This window comes from Bombus huntii, chromosome 12 (assembly GCF_024542735.1).
Source record: "Bombus huntii isolate Logan2020A chromosome 12, iyBomHunt1.1, whole genome shotgun sequence".
Lineage (NCBI taxonomy): Eukaryota > Metazoa > Arthropoda > Insecta > Hymenoptera > Apidae > Bombus > Bombus huntii.
The window spans coordinates 4,579,073-4,596,773 of record NC_066249.1 but is presented as its reverse complement, the minus strand read 5'-3'; the positions used below and the strand labels follow the sequence as shown (position 1 = coordinate 4,596,773).

Here is a 17,701-nt window from a genome sequence, read left to right as displayed (position 1 = left end):
TATATACAATTTTCAAAAAATTTTGCAAAAATTGAGGAGCATATTAATAAGTGCGACACTGGAGACCGAAATGCTATATCCGTGTCTATATCTCACAGCTTCTCCGTGGCTTCTTTCTCAGCTCGCATGTTAATTGCCTTAATTACTTGAGGGAGACTGCATTCTCTCTCGAGAAACTATAACGAATTCCGGGAGAACTCTTATGAATATTTACGAATAGTTTATTTGTGGACTGAATTTCGATCTTCTGCTAACGCTCGAATCAACTACTCTCCGGTTCTTCCTTTCTATTTCTGTCCCTCTTTCTCTGTCCCTTACGATATGTGTACCTCGAGCAAGATCTTTAAAGTTCTATTCGTTATTGGTCGTGTAGCCGATTTACATACTTGGAAATTCGTCGTTGAAAGTTTACGAGTGGATAACGATCTTATTCAACGGTTAGAAGTGAATGTATGGCAACTTCGGAGATCGTTTTCAGCGTGACGTTCTACACCGAAGTTGCGAGGATTGGTAATAAAAAAACATGGAGAGAATGAAACCTCGAAGAACTACCGGAAAGTCTGACAATTCCGACAGACGAAATCGGTCGATAAATTCGGTGAACGATGGATTATTCGATACAGTCAGTTCAACGAATATCCAGAGAGACAAAAGTCTATTTTACGATCGATGAAAAGTAAAGGAAACGCTACAAAAAATTACGATAGAGCTATTATGGAGATCGCATGTGACAAATTCATCTTATACGCGGATGTGTCTCGTACGTTTGAACTGGTCTTTCGAAGTACAAATCCGAGAATTCGATTTACGATTTCATCGTAGCCCAATATTTTTCATAAATAAACAATAAAACGTCACTGTATGGAAGTTCCCTCTGACGATTTTTCATTGTCCTCCGATTCATTCGTCCTAATAAATCTTTCGATTGAGAATTGTAAAGCCACCAACGTACACCATGGTAAATATCCCGATACTCCGTCGATTACGACTACAATACAATGGAACGTTAGCTCTGAATATCCCTGCTACGAACTTGGCTTGGTGGTCTCTTGGTTTTGTTTATAGTTGTTGCACCATGACGCTATAACTGTACGCCACTTTTGTTCACACACAGTCAGCAACGTCATTACGAATGCTTTTACGGAAATGCGTAAAATCGATCGATACGAGCTTCCCATATCCTCGGTCGTCCACCTCATCCCTTCTTTGTCTACACGCTTTATCACGTTCCACCATTCACCTCCATCATCGAATGACGATCCTGTTGCCAGCCGCAAAGCGAAACAACCGTCCCTGCTTTGACGTTGATCGAATTATTTACTCAACATGTTTTCAAGATACTCTTCACGCTGGTTTCTCCGCTCCATTCCGTTCACGGATTCTTTGCGTCCAACGAAATGGGAAAAGACCGAAGGCATATGCGTAAAGCAACTTTCCCAACAATTGGGCGATTTCCAGGAAAAGACCAAAGAACGGATGAAAACTCATCGAGAACAGTCGAGAGATCGAAATAACAACATGGAAATTTAACAAACTGCAAATGTCAGTGTATCTCACGACAAGTAAAAAATACGCCTGTCTGGCCGCACTTGAATAGGAGAGAAATTTGACAGGTGCTACAGTACCGGAAGTTCTCTTGTCGGGAAGTAACTTTACGGGACTTTCACGAGGCATCCGATGTAGCGTTTTACAAGCAATAAGAACGACTAGGTAGCTTTTAGGCTTGATACTACGATCTCAAGATGACTTCTTGATGTCTCTGCTCGTATCGCTCGTAAGTACCGTCCAAAGTGGCAAGTTTATTTTAGCTGAAGAATCTCTGCTGTCTAGTAGTGAGAGCAAGAGTTAGAGGCTACCGCAAAACGTATGCTATAAAAACTACAAGTTTTCTACCTTCTTCATGCTCGTACAACTTTGGTAAATTCCCCGTTATCTGCTGACTAGATAATCGTTTCTAAAATCCGCTTTATTTAGCAACTGATTAAGAAGAAACGCGATAAATCGAGCGCGTAAGTTGTGCAGAAACATCGATAATGGTGTAGACACAAATTAGAATTTAACGACAGCTACGTTGCCAGTAAGTTGTCCCAGGATCTTAGAAACACGTTTACGTCGGTACTGCTTTACCATCGTGATTAATTAATTAATTAATGCACAGTTCGTAAACGATATCTGTCGAATCGTTATCTGCACCAACGTGGCTCGCTGGAAATCTGCTACCTGGTTTGGCAATTTTGCGGTCCGAGCTTGCTCGTGCTTCGACTTCGTAGTATCGATATTGCGGTCGAGTGGCCAATTTACGAATACCTACGAATCTAGTGATTTACGACCGATAGTACCGAGGGCCAAAGCAGTAACCCAAACCAACGTAACTCGTCCAGATAATCCAACCTGCCGGACAAGAACTTACAGGGAGTGCTCAACTTTCGATGAACAAAAAGAAAACGGATTTAACAAGATCATTGCGATTCACCGGCTGGAATTTACTCTTATATCCAATCATAACGATCCACCAAAGGCAAACAGGAAAATTAACTATATTCTCCCGGGTATTATGTGTATAATCCAAATCCAATACGTCTTCGGCCTTCGAAATATAACTTGGAAAAATATTACCTGATCGTCGTTCGTTAACGTATTTGCTTACACGATTTACCCGCTTCTTCATCTCTTGTTCGAAGGTTACCCGATCATTCGTTCCAGCTTGCTTCTATCGTAACTTGTTACTTCTATAACAGGGAACGTTAATTAGCTTCGTCGAGGAGCAAGCTTCGTTACAATCTGAACGAAACTATAAATACAATCTTCTCCTCAACATCTCCATACTTGAATCTTTGAAATTCAGAATTCTTGAATTTACAAGTTTCGAATTTTCGAACGTGTCAATTGCAAATTTAAAAAGTGTTGAATTCACGGTTGAAACGTAATCACTTCAGCCGGTAACTGTACCGTAAAAGAAGAAATGTTGAAACCCCACGTTGACGTCGTCGAGGACGAGAATGCCGACTAGGAACGATAAATCGTGGCATTGTCTCCGTACGTTGAAAAGCCATTATCGAATCCCATTATTCGCACAGCTAAATGGCTTCGTTTCGGATCGTCCCGCTATCTGACGATTCGATACCTGCAAAATACCGCCGAGGAAATTTCGCGTTCCCTGAATCGTTAAGCTTCGCCGTTCACCCCGATCGACCAAACTCTAAATTCCAACTCTGTCAATTTCACGATATCGGCGGACATTAACGGCCTGCGTTCCTAGTGCAACCGAGATTCGAAATTTAATTAAAATTCATAGTATCGTTGCCGAGAACAGCAATATTTTCATTTTACAATCTTCTCAAATGAAAGAGCGCGATTCACGCTGCTTTCATTTCTCCCAATGACTGTTCAAGATGGAGACAATCTCTACGTCACGTGGGTACGTGTAGTCGAATCGAATTTCGTTAAAGAATTCCACTTAATTCGAGAATTCTAAAAACGTTACTAATTCGACAGGTGTCGCACGGTGCTTGCGTGACTAATAGACGTGCCTAGACTAATTCCGTACGTATTGCAAAGTTTCAAAAGTTTCGTAGGAGGTTCTGTGCGTGCCATGACCGATGAGATGACTGATGGCTCGGCCGTAACGAGCCACGAAACGTCAACAGAGAACCGGACATCATTTTAGATAGAAAAACGAGCGTAACGAGCGTAATGACCGATGCTTCGCGTCTATGTGCATATACGCAACTTCATTTATAATCCAAAACTCCGCGTTAATACTTTGATGAAACAACATCTTTTTAAAATCGGTGCATAAACTATGGTGCAATTTTCCACGAGTCTAGAGTTAGAAATTTACGGCTGAGACGGTCAGGAGACGACCCAATTAACCAAGACAACTACATGGATTACGTTGGTTTTTATGTACCGTACCGTAATGACGCGTTCCAGAAGCACTGGAGCCGTTAAAGCACGGCTTTAAAACCCATGCTTATATTGCACACGAGTATCTTCTTTAACGCGTTGCATTTTCCTCGTGTACGTTACTCTCTATTCACCGTTCCACCAGGTGGATTTTAATCGAATGTTGTTTAATTAATGCAGGAAGTCAAGTTGAACAGATGCGAACAAATACATATTTCAAGAAGATTCACTGGTGAAATCTTCTCGTTTGGCAACCCGATTCAACTTGATACTTTCTGCCGATGACCTGCGATCCCTCCACTCGTCGACACTCGGCCGACACGTAATCTTCCCCTGCGGGATAGAGTCTTAAGGAAAGACAGAATTCTTCTTTCTTTACGAATCGATTCGATCCGATTCGAACCATTGAAACATTTTCCGTTTTCTTAAGATCATTTCGACGCAAAGAAATTCAATACCGTGCCTCGTTCTAATCGATCCGTAACCATCTAGGCTTCGACGCGATATTACAATTTTTTTTTTTTTTCATCGAACGAAAACGAAAGAACCGTACCATACAAAATTACACTCGTCGTTATCGGTGGAATATCAGCAATTTCGTCGGCGGCTGGTTTCCACACGTTTCCCGAGGATCAGGAAAGGATCCGTTGGATCTGCAGGACACGTAGTCTCGGTCTAGCTTTCAGGGCCACGTATTCATTCTCGATCGGATAACGCGTGTTCCATCGAGCAGACTTTTCGAAAATTTCACAAAGCACACTAAGGCGCCAATATCAATCAGATTCATCGCGTGATGAGACAACCGAGCAACCAAGAGAATTCCGGTCGACGATATCAAGTCCATCCATCGGCGAACGCTGCAGAATTCATATCGCGAAGTGACCTCTCGTACAGGCCGATAGTTCGGGACCAATCCGTGCCTGTCTGCCTGCGTCCTATCTCGCATTTTTGTTTTCTTCTTTCATTCGAACGGTTGCTTCTTCTCGTCACTCGTTTCGTTATAGGTAAGGCGAGTGTGACATGCGAAACGTTACTCACGACTCTCGACATTTAGCAAAGGAAATAGAGGAAATGTAAATGCGTATGTACGTATAATATTCGCAATCGCAACAATTACAATACCCACGAAACTTTACAGAATAACCCGTCGCATCAACTGTTGCTAAACTTCTCCCTCTGAGAATTCGTCCAGGACGCTTCTTCGAGTCTCTCTCGATGACATTCGGCCCGTTGTTTATTCGGGAGGCTAAAAGAGCAAAACTGTGTCAGCCACGAATACATGCATGTAACCACGGTATATATCATTGGCACGATCGAAACTTTGGATCAAACACACGCGGCGACCAGCAACTTTGTCTGTATTTCGTCCGATACATCGATTTGTCTACGATATGAGCGATCTATTTCACTTCTTTGAAACGCGTTTAATACTCTCCGCGTTTCTTATGCCCCTTCTTTGCTTCTTCGTCTTTATTTCTCTCGCTGCGAAACCCTATTTCCCTCCAGTTCCTCGCACATACTCTTTATCAGAACGTTTCGTCTGGCACCGGCTTTGATGAATCGAATCCGGCCAAGAGAAACCTTCGCAAACTCTGCAGGGTGTTAAGACGAATAATGACTACATTTCGAGTGCCAAGCTTGCCTCTGTGACAGCCGTTTGCAATAAACCATTGTCTTTACTTTCCCTCTCTCTCCCTCTCTCTCTCTCTCTCTCTCTCTCTCCTCTCTGTTCTCTCGTTCTCTCTGCCTCGCATCTTCAATATCTAGCCAATAAAAACGAGAGAAGCGTAAAACGTGGCAAACTCTTGGCGTCGAAACTACCGAAGATGTCGTTGGTGGACGCATCTAAAGCCGCGCATGCAGCAACTCGTACGTAAACCACATCTCTGTATTCTTTCGATTGCACGTTATAATCCCTTTACAATCGTAGCTTGGATTAAAATTAAACCTCCGAGAATAGATCGATCCTGTCATTACATAGAATCAAACAAATAAATACGAGTATTAATTTCGGAAAGAGAATGACAAGCGGGAATAACGGATTTCAATTTTACGCGTCAGTTTTCATAGTCTGGCGACAAAAATATGACGAAATATTTTTATCCGCAAAAACACGCATAATCGCGGCTTATCGTGTCACCCGGAATAACCACGTTACATCTGTCTCGTATAAAATCAACGATATCGCAATAAAAATGTAACTTTCGCTATTTGATTCTCTGTAAAATCCCAAGACTTCGTTATACTTGAGAATATACAGTCGCAACGACATCAGGTAATTTTTCGACAACGCTCGTTCTCTCCAAGCAAGTAATTGAGAAGGGAGATAACAATTTCGGATTCCCTTCGTTTGTTCTTTAATTGCGCGTGTCATCAAAGGACGGTCACTGTCGTAGAGTTGACTTTTTTGCGCTCGCGTAAACGAACCCTGCTCAATGAATTTCCATAAGATACGTGTGCTTAATGAAAATTAACCCGAGACTGACCTCGTAGTTCGTTTACGATAGAACCACGCGGGTTGAATTTGCGTAACAAGCAACGCGTTACGTACACCTGGCTGTGTTTTTTATGTTATCCAACTATACCTACGTATACGTACGTACGTTCGTAGCAGATAAAAAAATTGTACGCGATTATAAGAATAATTCGAACTATTAACTCTACCCCTGTGATCATTATGATTCGAGCTATAGTTGAGTGACAGCTCGTTCGGAGTAACCGCAACCAAATAGGTGCATTTGTTTAATGGGTACACGACCGATTCTCTCCGGGACTGTAGAGACACGGAACAAGATTCGCGGAACCAAGATTAGCGTAAACTTTAAATGCGTGGTTGTGCACACGTCGTTCGTAGAGAATGTCAGAGTTATATGCATCTGCACGTATTCTGTGAATCTGAAATCGTGCTGCTGGAGCTGCGACACTGAAGTACACATTGTGTCTCGCCGCGTGTATGCGTAAGGTAAATGCATGCGAAACAGCTTCCTACAAGCGCGCCGATCTACGATTTATTACATGACCGAATTACCGATCACGTGAGAGATATAAGACGTTGTTGCTTCGTTACTTCTAGTCCCGTGATTTCTTCCAATCGATATTAAACTTTCTCGTTGAACCTACTGGTTGAACTGGTATTCCTAAAGAAAGAATAAAATATTCACAAGATGCGCGTACATGAATTTTCGATAAATCATCGCCGAAGGAAGAAAATGAAAATGATCTTCTTTGATATTTGCTACGTTCGTTACTATCGTACCCTCGATATGCGCCCATCAACATGGTAGAACCGATTAAGCACAGTATCGATGCATACAGAGAATCGTGAGTCACGCAAAGTTCAATAACGGTTTTCATCGAGCTGGGAACTACGCGCGATAAAACGTTTCCCGTAATTCGAGTGTGACGTTATTAACTACGCGGTAGTTTCGAGTTTCGATTCCGCTCCGGCGCGACTCGATGTTCACTTGGACGTATTTCGCGTGAACGAAAATGCAAATTTCATTAAACGAGCCCCGCTAATGCCCGAATATTATTGCACCGTGGCTTCGATGAACTCTTGATTCATAAATACCATGGCGACAGATGCGCGACAAACGTAGATTTTCAGTTACCATGGTTGCGGTTGCGATCAATCGCTCTCTTCTTTCTTTGCGATGATCTCGAAAAAAGATAACCGTTCTAATTTTCGTTCCACTCTAACGTTCACGTTCCTGTTTTTTAGTTGCCCCTGTCGTCGCTCTGAAGATGGGCTCCTCGTTGAATCCAAAGAACATCAAGGAAGGCGACGACGTTTACTTCGAGTGCAACGTTAGGGCGAATCCTAGAGCTTACAGATTGACATGGTTTCACGAGGTACGTCCAAACAATCGTTGTTTCTCGTTCTTGCGCTATTACATCCGCGATATTCTCCCGAGAGGAAACCGAAAAAGCTAAGAAACTCGTGAACTTGACGACGGTCCGCAAAGACTTTGGTTGTTCGCTCGAGAACGTACACATCGGGCTGCGCTGCCGTGCCAAAAATAAAAACAAAGAGTTGAGAAATATTGTGAAAAAGCTATTCGATGAATCGACACGGAAGTGAAATTAAACCGATCGGCACAAACTGCTCTTCGCATTTGCTTTCTATGGTGTTGTCGTAAAAAGGCGATATGTATGCAAGAACGTAAAACAACGCAATAATTTTGTCGCGCAATAAAGTCCGTAAAATCGAGAGAATCGTGGTATAACGGAAGGCGAAAGAATGACCCGACCTACAGTTCGAATAGACGCGTCGGATACGTTGTTGGTCCTAGTTTGCATACGGAGTGAAGCGTAAATTCGTAGCGACGCGACGCAACGTTACGTGTTAAAGCGTGTGTAAGTAACGCGTCGAGAGGAAACATGGCCGCAAGAAAGCGACGCGACGGCGCTTATGCGGCCTGGCCGTTCCTTTTCGTCTTGACTCGCGAAAAATATCCTGAAAAATTCGTGACTCGCACCTGGAAAGCTCGAGCGTTATCTCCGGTCACTCGAGGATCGTCGAGTTAAGCCTCTTAAGGGGGATTATGCTTTCCATCATTTTCTCTGCCGGGTCGGAGCTTTCCCAAGAGGTCGGCGAATCCTGGAAGCATCGTACTAAACCCCTCCCTTCCGACGACGGCATTTCGAGCTTGCGACGCCAGTTCCGGTGATCTCGCGCGAGCCTGTTTGCGTCGAACGTCGAGAACCACGCGGAATTAAACTAAATAGGAAAACTAACTGTGTCGGATCAACCAGTCACGCTAATCCTTGTCAAAGTCGGCTGCACGATATTTCTCGGATCGTTTTTTCTGCCGTTTCTCTGTTAAAGCAAAAGAAAGAGGAAAGAAACGAAAAGAAACTTTCTGACGCGTGCGATATCGCGATCCTGTTCCGCTCGTCTAAAGAACAATTTTTTATTTGAAGAAGTAAGTTGAAAGAATCCATGAGCAGCACGAAAACAGAAATTTCTTCAAAATATACTAAATATTCGTTTTACTCGCGTGTAATTTCGAAACATGACGATACCATTTCCTAATTTAACGTTACGCGTGCGATTCTCCCTTAATATTCTCGAGCACTAATAGCAAGAATTACGATCGAATGAACTCGGATAATCGAAAGTTCGTGAAGTCGGATAACAGAGGGAAAAAGTTTTAATAATAGGACGTCTTTCCAAGGAATATGATTCAATGCTGGGTCGAAGAAGAAAGTAAGAGAAAAATTCGGTGAATAAGTAACAGAGTTTAAAAGTCTCGGGAAAGAGTTTTCGTCGGAGAAGAATACTCGCGAATGGCAATGATAATTTCAAACGTCTCGAAGCGTTCGGGCTCCGTATGTGCATTCGTGTGCACTCTGTCGAAATTATTGTAAATTTACGAGCTGCCGTTGTCACTTCCCGTCCATTCGGTAACCCTCCACCCTCGCACAGTCCGAAAACCAAACCAATAAATTGCCCACGAATCACCGGGCAGAACCGGTTTACCAATCCGTAAAAATGTTCGCGTAAAAACGTCCGTGCGATGAAAATTTCCCATCGAATGAACGACACGTATCTAGCATTGCCGCAAGTGTTATCAAAATTTCAGACTTTTCATCAAAATATTCGATGGACGCGACAAAAGCTTTTATCTGACGTCGAAAATACAAGCACGGTTACAAGCCCTCGTTGGAATTAACGACGCCTCGAGTTTTCAACGTAAAGGTGTGAATCAGCCATCTACATAAATACACCACGCTTCTGCGAACAACGCTCGCGATCTGCAATCGATTTACGCTCATCTTTTCAAGAGGAAATTGAGAAAGAAGAGAGACGCGAAACCAGACTAGTTCGGATGTTGATCGGATGTGCGTGCTTCTCATTGTCAGTGATATGTTCAACGGCAGATCAGACCGAGCTGTGATGCGCGGCTGAAACTAAATCCGTCGGACGTGTTATACCAAGGCAAACCTTCCACCGATTTACCTATGCTACATTGCGGTGTGATGCTCGTATTATCGCAATGCTACGCGTTAAATGTCATTACGCGCACAATGTCACCGCACGTTACCGTGCTTGTTCCGCGATGACTTTTCATCGGTCGGTCGCAGTACCATCGCGTCGTGAAGCGAACGATAGCGACGTTTCTAGACTTTCCTAAAGCCACATTTTGGAAATAACGTTAACCATGCTTTTTTATTTACTACATTCACGGTATACGCGAGTTTCACAGGTATCAAACTCGACAACATTTGGTCGTGTTTCACGTATATATGCATGCGTGTATGTATGTGTACAAATATGTAACTTTATAAAGTCGATCGGTATACCGCGTATCCTCGCTGCATCTAAATAACAAGGGCGCGATATACGAGATTTTTTAAAATCATTTCCATGTTTCTTAAATCCGAATTCTCTTGAATGGATTTGAAAAATTCCCATAGCATCGAAATCGATCGCGAACCCTTCATCGCGATATACGTAAATGCGCATCAAACGAGATGCTGTAAAATCCGATTACTGTTTTAAATATTAGTACGTCGCAATTATTCTACCTTGATTAGATCTGGATCGACGGATTGTCGTTGTATCGTGTTCCGTTTCCGAAGAAACATTCAGTGCATCTGTATGCATACGTCGCAAAATTCTTTAAGATTAGTAAAGGTATCACCGAGAAAGGAATCAAAGGATGAAGAAAGCTTGCTTATGCTTTATGCATAATCTGACAGATAAGAATACGGTAGGTAAGTTGGCCGGAAGACGCACGTGCCGAGATATTCCACGAGAATAGGAGTTATCGCTCTTGTCTACCGCTTTTCTGGCATCCGTTTGTAATGCAAGGAAGCAAATGTATTCCTTGCTTGCCACGAATACGTATTATTGTTCTGACATGAATGCGAATATTTAACATCTAATGCAGTCACGTTACGTTATATGAAAATACAGGAATTCGAGGTAAAATGAAGGCATACCGTGAAGAAAGGAATTGTTTCGAATATGTACCTCGCAAACCAGCACGATACTTCTTTGCTCGTAAAGCAGCTTTACTATATTGTTTTTACGATGTTTCGACAAGGGATAAAAGGGAAACGTTACAAATATTGAACGTACATAAAGCGCGAGATAGCATAAAACGTTGTGCGTTCGACGGTGCATACTCCGTTTCGATGCACAAACGCTTGTGATAACTGTTACGTGGAAAGGCATATTGCTTTCCAATTCAAGATAGTTTCGAGTTGTTCTTCCGCAAGTTCTTGCGTTGAAGGCGAGGCGTACAATTGGCACGTGCAAGTTTCCGCATATTCCTACGAAACCGAATGAAACGGGTACGTCGCTCGTCATATTACGTTTCTGACAACGTCACACCGTCTTGGTCTTCTATCTCTGCCAACATCGTCTCGCATCTTTATTTATTCTTCCAATCAAATCTTGAAAGTATGCTAATACGAAGATAAAATTACCCCATTTCTACGCGAATACGTTTCCACGCTGTTTGAACACATCCAAAGTTGTCGATCTAGTTACCTTTTTATTCGCGTGAACTAAACACGATTAATGACGAGTTGCAATTCGGAACTTACAATTAGTTAAAACCGATAACAGGAACAAGCGTACACGCCGAATTAGTTTCGACGCTACTCGGATAGAGTATGTATTAATTCCAAGGTGATTTGCATGGAAACCTGTCAAATTTACAACCAGAGTTTACTACGTTTCGTCTCTCTCTCTCTCTCTCTCTCCCTTCTCCCTTTCTCTGCTGGAATGCCTTTGCTGGAATTTAGCAATGGGTAACAACGAGAAATACGATTTATCGAATACAGGAATTCAGAAAGTTTTTTCGTTAGGAACGGGAAAAATCAATCGAGTCGAACGAGTTATGGTTTTAACGATGCTTCGTCGAAATATTCAAATAGTCTAGTTGCCATGAGACATCCGTGGGTATATACAACGTATACATATAAAGTTCCCGAGGCAACAGGAATAATCGAGTTTCCGAAATTTCCACCCATCTACGGCCTCCATTTTGCGTGACACGCCTTGGGCCGCAATCTGTGTGCAAAGCCTTTGCCAGAAAGTTAAGGGGAAATTATAATATCGCGCGTGGCCATGTGCATATATGTGTGCATGTGTACGTGTGTGTACAAGTACGTTTGCATAAACGGAGATTCGAAGAAGAGTGCAGGACGAAGAGGTGCGAAAATCTGCCCGCTAGTGGGTGTATACAAGTGCGTATAATTCGTAGACGCGTGGTGGAGTGTATTCGTAAACCAGTGGCGCGCGCGCGCGCCTGTTTGAACATACGTAAAATAACGAGCAGGTACGAAAGGAGAATGAAGACGGAGAATAGTACCCGAGTAGTATAAATCGTAAATTCCCTTTGACCAAGTCCACGAAACGAGCGACAATTTGCAAACGGAACTACGTTGTCTCGTTAGCAACGTTTTCTTCGTTCGCGGCGAAGAAATTCAAAACGGGCAAGAACAAAGTTCAGCGTGTTAAACTTTCTCTGTTACTTTGATCCTTGTGAACCTTCATCATTCGTACGCAATCTGTAAACAGAGCGAGAAGAAATTGCTCGACTGCGGTGGGAAAGTACACGCGGAGCGGAGATTTAACCAACGTATGTATCGTATAGAATTTCGTTCGTATTTGAAAAACTCGCACATTCGCCAGAGATTTGGTAAGCAAAGTTCGAGCGAGTTTCGAGTGTGTTTTTGCTACGAGGTAAATTTTGAATCTTTCGCGCGTATGACAGGCTTTATGGTTGGATAGGAACCGGAGAATGTACCAAACACTGTACTAACTTTTCGAAGCTCCACCGACCACGTCGCTAACTTTTCCCGGTAACCGTGGCTGAGAAGACTTAACTATGTATGACATACGCAACAAACCGTGAACCGTCTATTCGTCGACTATCTGCTCTTCCTATCCTTTCTCGTCATTTCAATCTCTCTGCAACATTTTTGAAAAATCTCGTCGTTAAAGACGAAAGTAACGGTTGCCGATTAAATCGAACGAAATCTCAAGCGACGTAGCGATTCTTTGACGCAGGATATTCTCCCTTTGTTTATTCAGGAAGAAGAGCTCCATTACAACGTTACCGCCGGCATAGTACTCTCGGACCACTCTCTGGTACTTCAAAGTATAACTCGAGAATCCGCTGGAAGGTACACCTGCATGGCCGTCAATGTCGAGGGTCGTGCTAGTTCTAACGTAGTGAATCTCGAGGTTATGTGTAAGTATATTTTGCCGCTGTTACATTGCCCAATCATGAGCCAGAAAAAGATATTTTATCTGGCGAGAGTTTGGCGATAAAACTCGGCTGGTATACACATTTCTTTGCTAGTTGCCCGGATAAGTCAGCTTTTATTTTCCTTTATGATAGTGCACGCACTCTATTCCCTCCGAGATAAACGCAGCGCGAAATAAATATTTTACGCCAGTCTCGCAGTGATCCTTCGTTTTTATTAACGGGCAATGTATCGCCGCAAGTGTAAGTGAACGGTGTAAAACGTGAACGGTGTAAAATATCTAAGATACATCGAGCATATTATTCATAGTTGTTGTTTTTATTACAGTCGCTCCTGTGTGCAAACACGTTTTAAACTCGGCTGGTTGGAGGTATCAGAACGCAACGCCACCACCTCTCAACGTTCCCGAAGAGGTTCACGGTGCCTTAAAGCACGAAACCATCAGCTTAGTTTGCGAGGTTGACGCAAGCCCAACCTCCGTCTCCTTCCACTGGACGTTTAACAGCAGCGGTGATCTCAGCGACATTCCGTCCACAAAGTATTCTAACGAAGGCACCTTGAGTAGACTCAATTACACCCCATCATCCGATATGGATTACGGAACATTGGGTTGTTGGGCTAGCAACATCGTGGGTCCCTCGAAACAACCATGCATCTACCAAGTGATCGCAGCAGGTTCGTCAGAACTCGTTTACCATTTGTCACATCGCGTTCACGCGTATACGCCGATCCTGTCGTAGAAAGCGTTTTGCTGGAAATTTTATACGCAGTCTCCGCTAGAATATACTCGTTTACGGTGAGTGCGCAATGCACTGACATTCGAATTACAGTCGATGAAAAACATACTGATCGAAAACCGATCGGAACGATGGAAAAGCAGGTAAAATTACTGCCGAACTTAGCCGAGTTCGCGAAATTAATTTAGTCCGTATCGCACCTGTAGAAAGATCGATAGAGAGGTCTGCTAAACTCGGTCAATAGTTCTCCGGCGATTCAATTTTAACTCAACTTTAACGTGCACTGCTTGCGATAATTGGACACATAATTTATTTTCGGTGGAGGAGCAACGTATTTCTTACGTTAGTAATTATCGGGTAATCTTTTATCATACGGCAACCAGTATACGCCCCGTGTGAAACAGCACGGCTCGCTGGGTCCACCTCGCCGGCCGAGAGTAATTAAATCGTTAATTGTAACGATAATGCAAGGCGGTAAGTGGAAACGCCAGCCTAGTCGCGTTCGAGCGTCGAGCATTTTCTTCCCCTGACTAAGTTGTTACGTTTGTCGAGAAACGGAAGCAAACGGCGACAATTAAGATTCTGATACGAGTACGAGTAAACGTACAATACATTGTACGTACATTATGTATATTAGATACATATAATATAACGTTATACGAAAGATAACGATTTTCGAGGTAAATCATCGAAACAATTTGCGAATGCTCGCTCTCGACCAAACAAAGCATAACGCGCGTTAGAAATATGCTCTTAAATAATTTACAAGGTGCGTACAAAGCTAGAAAATGAAAATGAAAACGCGTAGAAATAAAAGTACGGTCGGAAAAGGTAAGGGTTTCAAAAACGCAGCAAATCTGTTTTATCGTGGCTCCACTAATTTACGCTGCTGCAAAGGATTATTTTCGTTGCGCGTTATACGGAGAAATAAAAAATGAACTACAACGACCGAACTGTCCGACGCCTGCGCAAGCTTTTTCAAACTCCTATTTGCATACAAGTGATCTCGTTAATGCAACACCATCGCCGATAATGACGATCGTGCGACATAATTTCATTGGTCGTGAAACGATGAAGCATCGCGTTCCTATTCTCGTTGCGAAATAAAATGAAGTTGCGCGAACCGCAACGCGACTATGCCACTGTTTTTCCCTTTCCATCGTCGTACCGCACCGCACCGGGCCGTGTCGAGCAAAATTTTGCTGTTTGCAATAAACAATCCTCTGTCAACACGCGTGCTCGTTCTTTTCAAATAAAAGACATTTATATATCCCGCTGTATATTTATACGTCCCCGCGGTAACTCGTCTTGTTGCTATAATCGTATTCATCGTAAATACTCGTGATTTCATTCGAAACGTTAAGTTACGCGCGATCGTTCGTCTCGATACGTATAGTAGCCTTTATGTATAAATTGTACGTCGTATAATCGGAAATGATGTCTCGCCCGCAGGCAGACCGTACCCGTTGCAAAACTGCACGGCGTACAATCAGACCGGTTCACGGATCAGAATATCTTGCGTGGAAGGATACGACGGTGGTTTGCCGCAAAAATTTGTCGCGATTGTGGACAAGCAACGACTGGAATCGCCAAATCCTTACTGGGAGTTGGAACTTCACAAGCCAACGACGGTCGCTCTTTACGCGGTCAATATGAAGGGCTCCAGTGATCCGGTGATCATGGAAGGAGAAGCTCTAAAAGGAGTGGCCAAGTTCACCGGTGCGTAAGTACCTCTAACGCGAATTGAACAGGTTATATGTACAAAAAGATAGGAACACAGCTATCGGTATCTGTTTTATAAGCCAAACGACTGGCCAAAACTTATCTCTCGTTCAGAGATGAACAGGTCTTTCTCACTATTGCTACGCATCCCACCAATCACGATGTGTCCATTTACTTCCCTTTCCATTTGTTAATTAACGTGTACAAAGTTCGCTTGTTTACCAAGCTTTACAAAACTTTTACGAAGCTTTTACAAAACTTTCCATTAGTTACGATCGGCATTTTTCAAATTTAATAAATCCTAATATTCAATGGATGTAACGCAGTCTTCGTAAAAAAAGGAAAGATATACGTGCATACATATATATGAGAAAGAGGGCGAAAGCGAAGGAAAGAAGAATAAAATTCAGAATAGTAGTCGAATGAAAATTGGACACAGTTCTATTTCGCCCTTTTCGCGTATCGTTTGGTAATACATTCGTTGTTTCCGCTTCGCTATTCCGTTAGCTCGGTCAAAAGTGCCATATCACGAGTAAAGACCGTAAATAAAATATTCGCCAATTCTTTTATTTACATCCATTAATTCGTCGAAACGAACATTTAATTAATTACACAATTGCATACACGTACATAGTTTCGATGTACACCCACCAAATAAAATTACTCTTTAAATTTTATATTGACTTACAATTTGTTTCCAGTAATGTATTTCCAATGATCATTTATCATTGCAAATAGTGTAATTAAGAATCGATCGATATAAGTAATTAAGAATTAATTCAGCTTTTACGAAAGAAACGTAATATAGGATTATTCCAAAATTAATAAACACGTACTTACGTCGTTGATGAAATTTTCATCCAACTGTGCATAATGAATATAAAAATGTACGTATGAAATTTGAAAAAGAGAACAAGAGGAAGGATAAAAGTAATTCAGCTACGTAGATACGTTATAGGATTGAGGGTGATTTGATTTACAGGCGAATCGACATCTTCGGTGGATATGTCACCGATCCTGATTGGCCTAGGGGGTACCGCAACCGGTTTGGGTCTAATCGTGACCGGAGTATTAATGGCGCTTTGGAGGAAACACGCGGCCACTCCGGCAAAGCCAAAACCACCCCAACAACCGAGTATCGCGACTTTTGCTACCAAAGGCGAAGAGGAAGATGGGAATCCTGATCTCATACCAACTACAGCCTTGACCAATCATTTCACAGGTGAGTTACGTTATACGCTTTCTATACGCTTCTGTTTCGCATAAGTTGAAATTTAGAATACACTTGAACATTCTGTCACACACACACACACACACACAAGATTAGTTTCTCTACCGCGCGAAATCTACAAGTGAATTCGGACGGAAAAACATATTCTATCTTTATTCACATTCGATGAGATCGGCGAAAAATAACCCACCATCTCATCTGGTAAATTTCTACTCAGACTGATGAAAGTGCTCCGTTTAAGCGAAAAATCGCAAATATATCGAGTCTCGCCCTAAACGACGACCATGGTTAACGATACTTTCAAGAAAATTGCTCGTGGAAAATGCGTACGTTACGTCGACCTATTCGACGTAGATGCATCGATTCAGAAATCGAATATTTGTTTTCGTGAATACCGCTGTAGGAAAAATCCGCACAAACAATCGATACGACGTGGTTATCTTATGAAACGTCTTTCCCTTCGATCTCGTCAATTTATCTCTCGTAAATGATCGCTGCACGGAATACGCCGCTTTTCGAGTTTAAAGAGGACTTGTCAAAAGAAAAAAGAAGGCACATCCAATTATACCGATGACAGACTTTCGATAAACCGAATTGCACCATAGTGTATAGAATGCTACGATGAAATTTTTCCAGATAGGAAGCTTCTACATTACGGTTCCTTACCGCGGAGGCCACGACAGCTAGAAGGCCGAGAAATATCCCACGATGTTATAGAAGACTCAGATTATCCTCGAGCATCGCCGAACGTAAGTAACTTCATTTCTGCTTCGTCGTTTTTTAAAGGATGAAGCGTAATAACGCGAATAATCGTGTCTTTCGATTAGGAAAGCTCGTTCTATAAATCTAGCGAACGTTGCCATGAAAAACATTCCGT

The 17,701-nt window shown here is 42.5% G+C and overlaps 1 protein-coding gene across 3 annotated transcripts in view; it reads left to right on the top strand.

Moving 5' to 3' along the window:
- The window catches only part of LOC126871701 (hemicentin-1-like), a 103,381-nt gene that overhangs the window by 81,191 nt on the left and 4,489 nt on the right, over positions 1-17,701 (top strand). For 2 of the 3 annotated variants that reach the window (XM_050630793.1, XM_050630792.1), the window contains exons 9-14: positions 7,628-7,758; positions 12,959-13,118; positions 13,462-13,809; positions 15,324-15,590; positions 16,576-16,815; positions 17,461-17,573. In XM_050630793.1, the coding sequence (XP_050486750.1) occupies positions 7,628-7,758; positions 12,959-13,118; positions 13,462-13,809; positions 15,324-15,590; positions 16,576-16,815; positions 17,461-17,573 (1,259 nt within the window). The remainder of the gene's footprint in view (positions 1-7,627; positions 7,759-12,958; positions 13,119-13,461; positions 13,810-15,323; positions 15,591-16,575; positions 16,816-17,460; positions 17,574-17,701) is intronic. The other variant, XM_050630794.1, reaches the window with a different exon arrangement.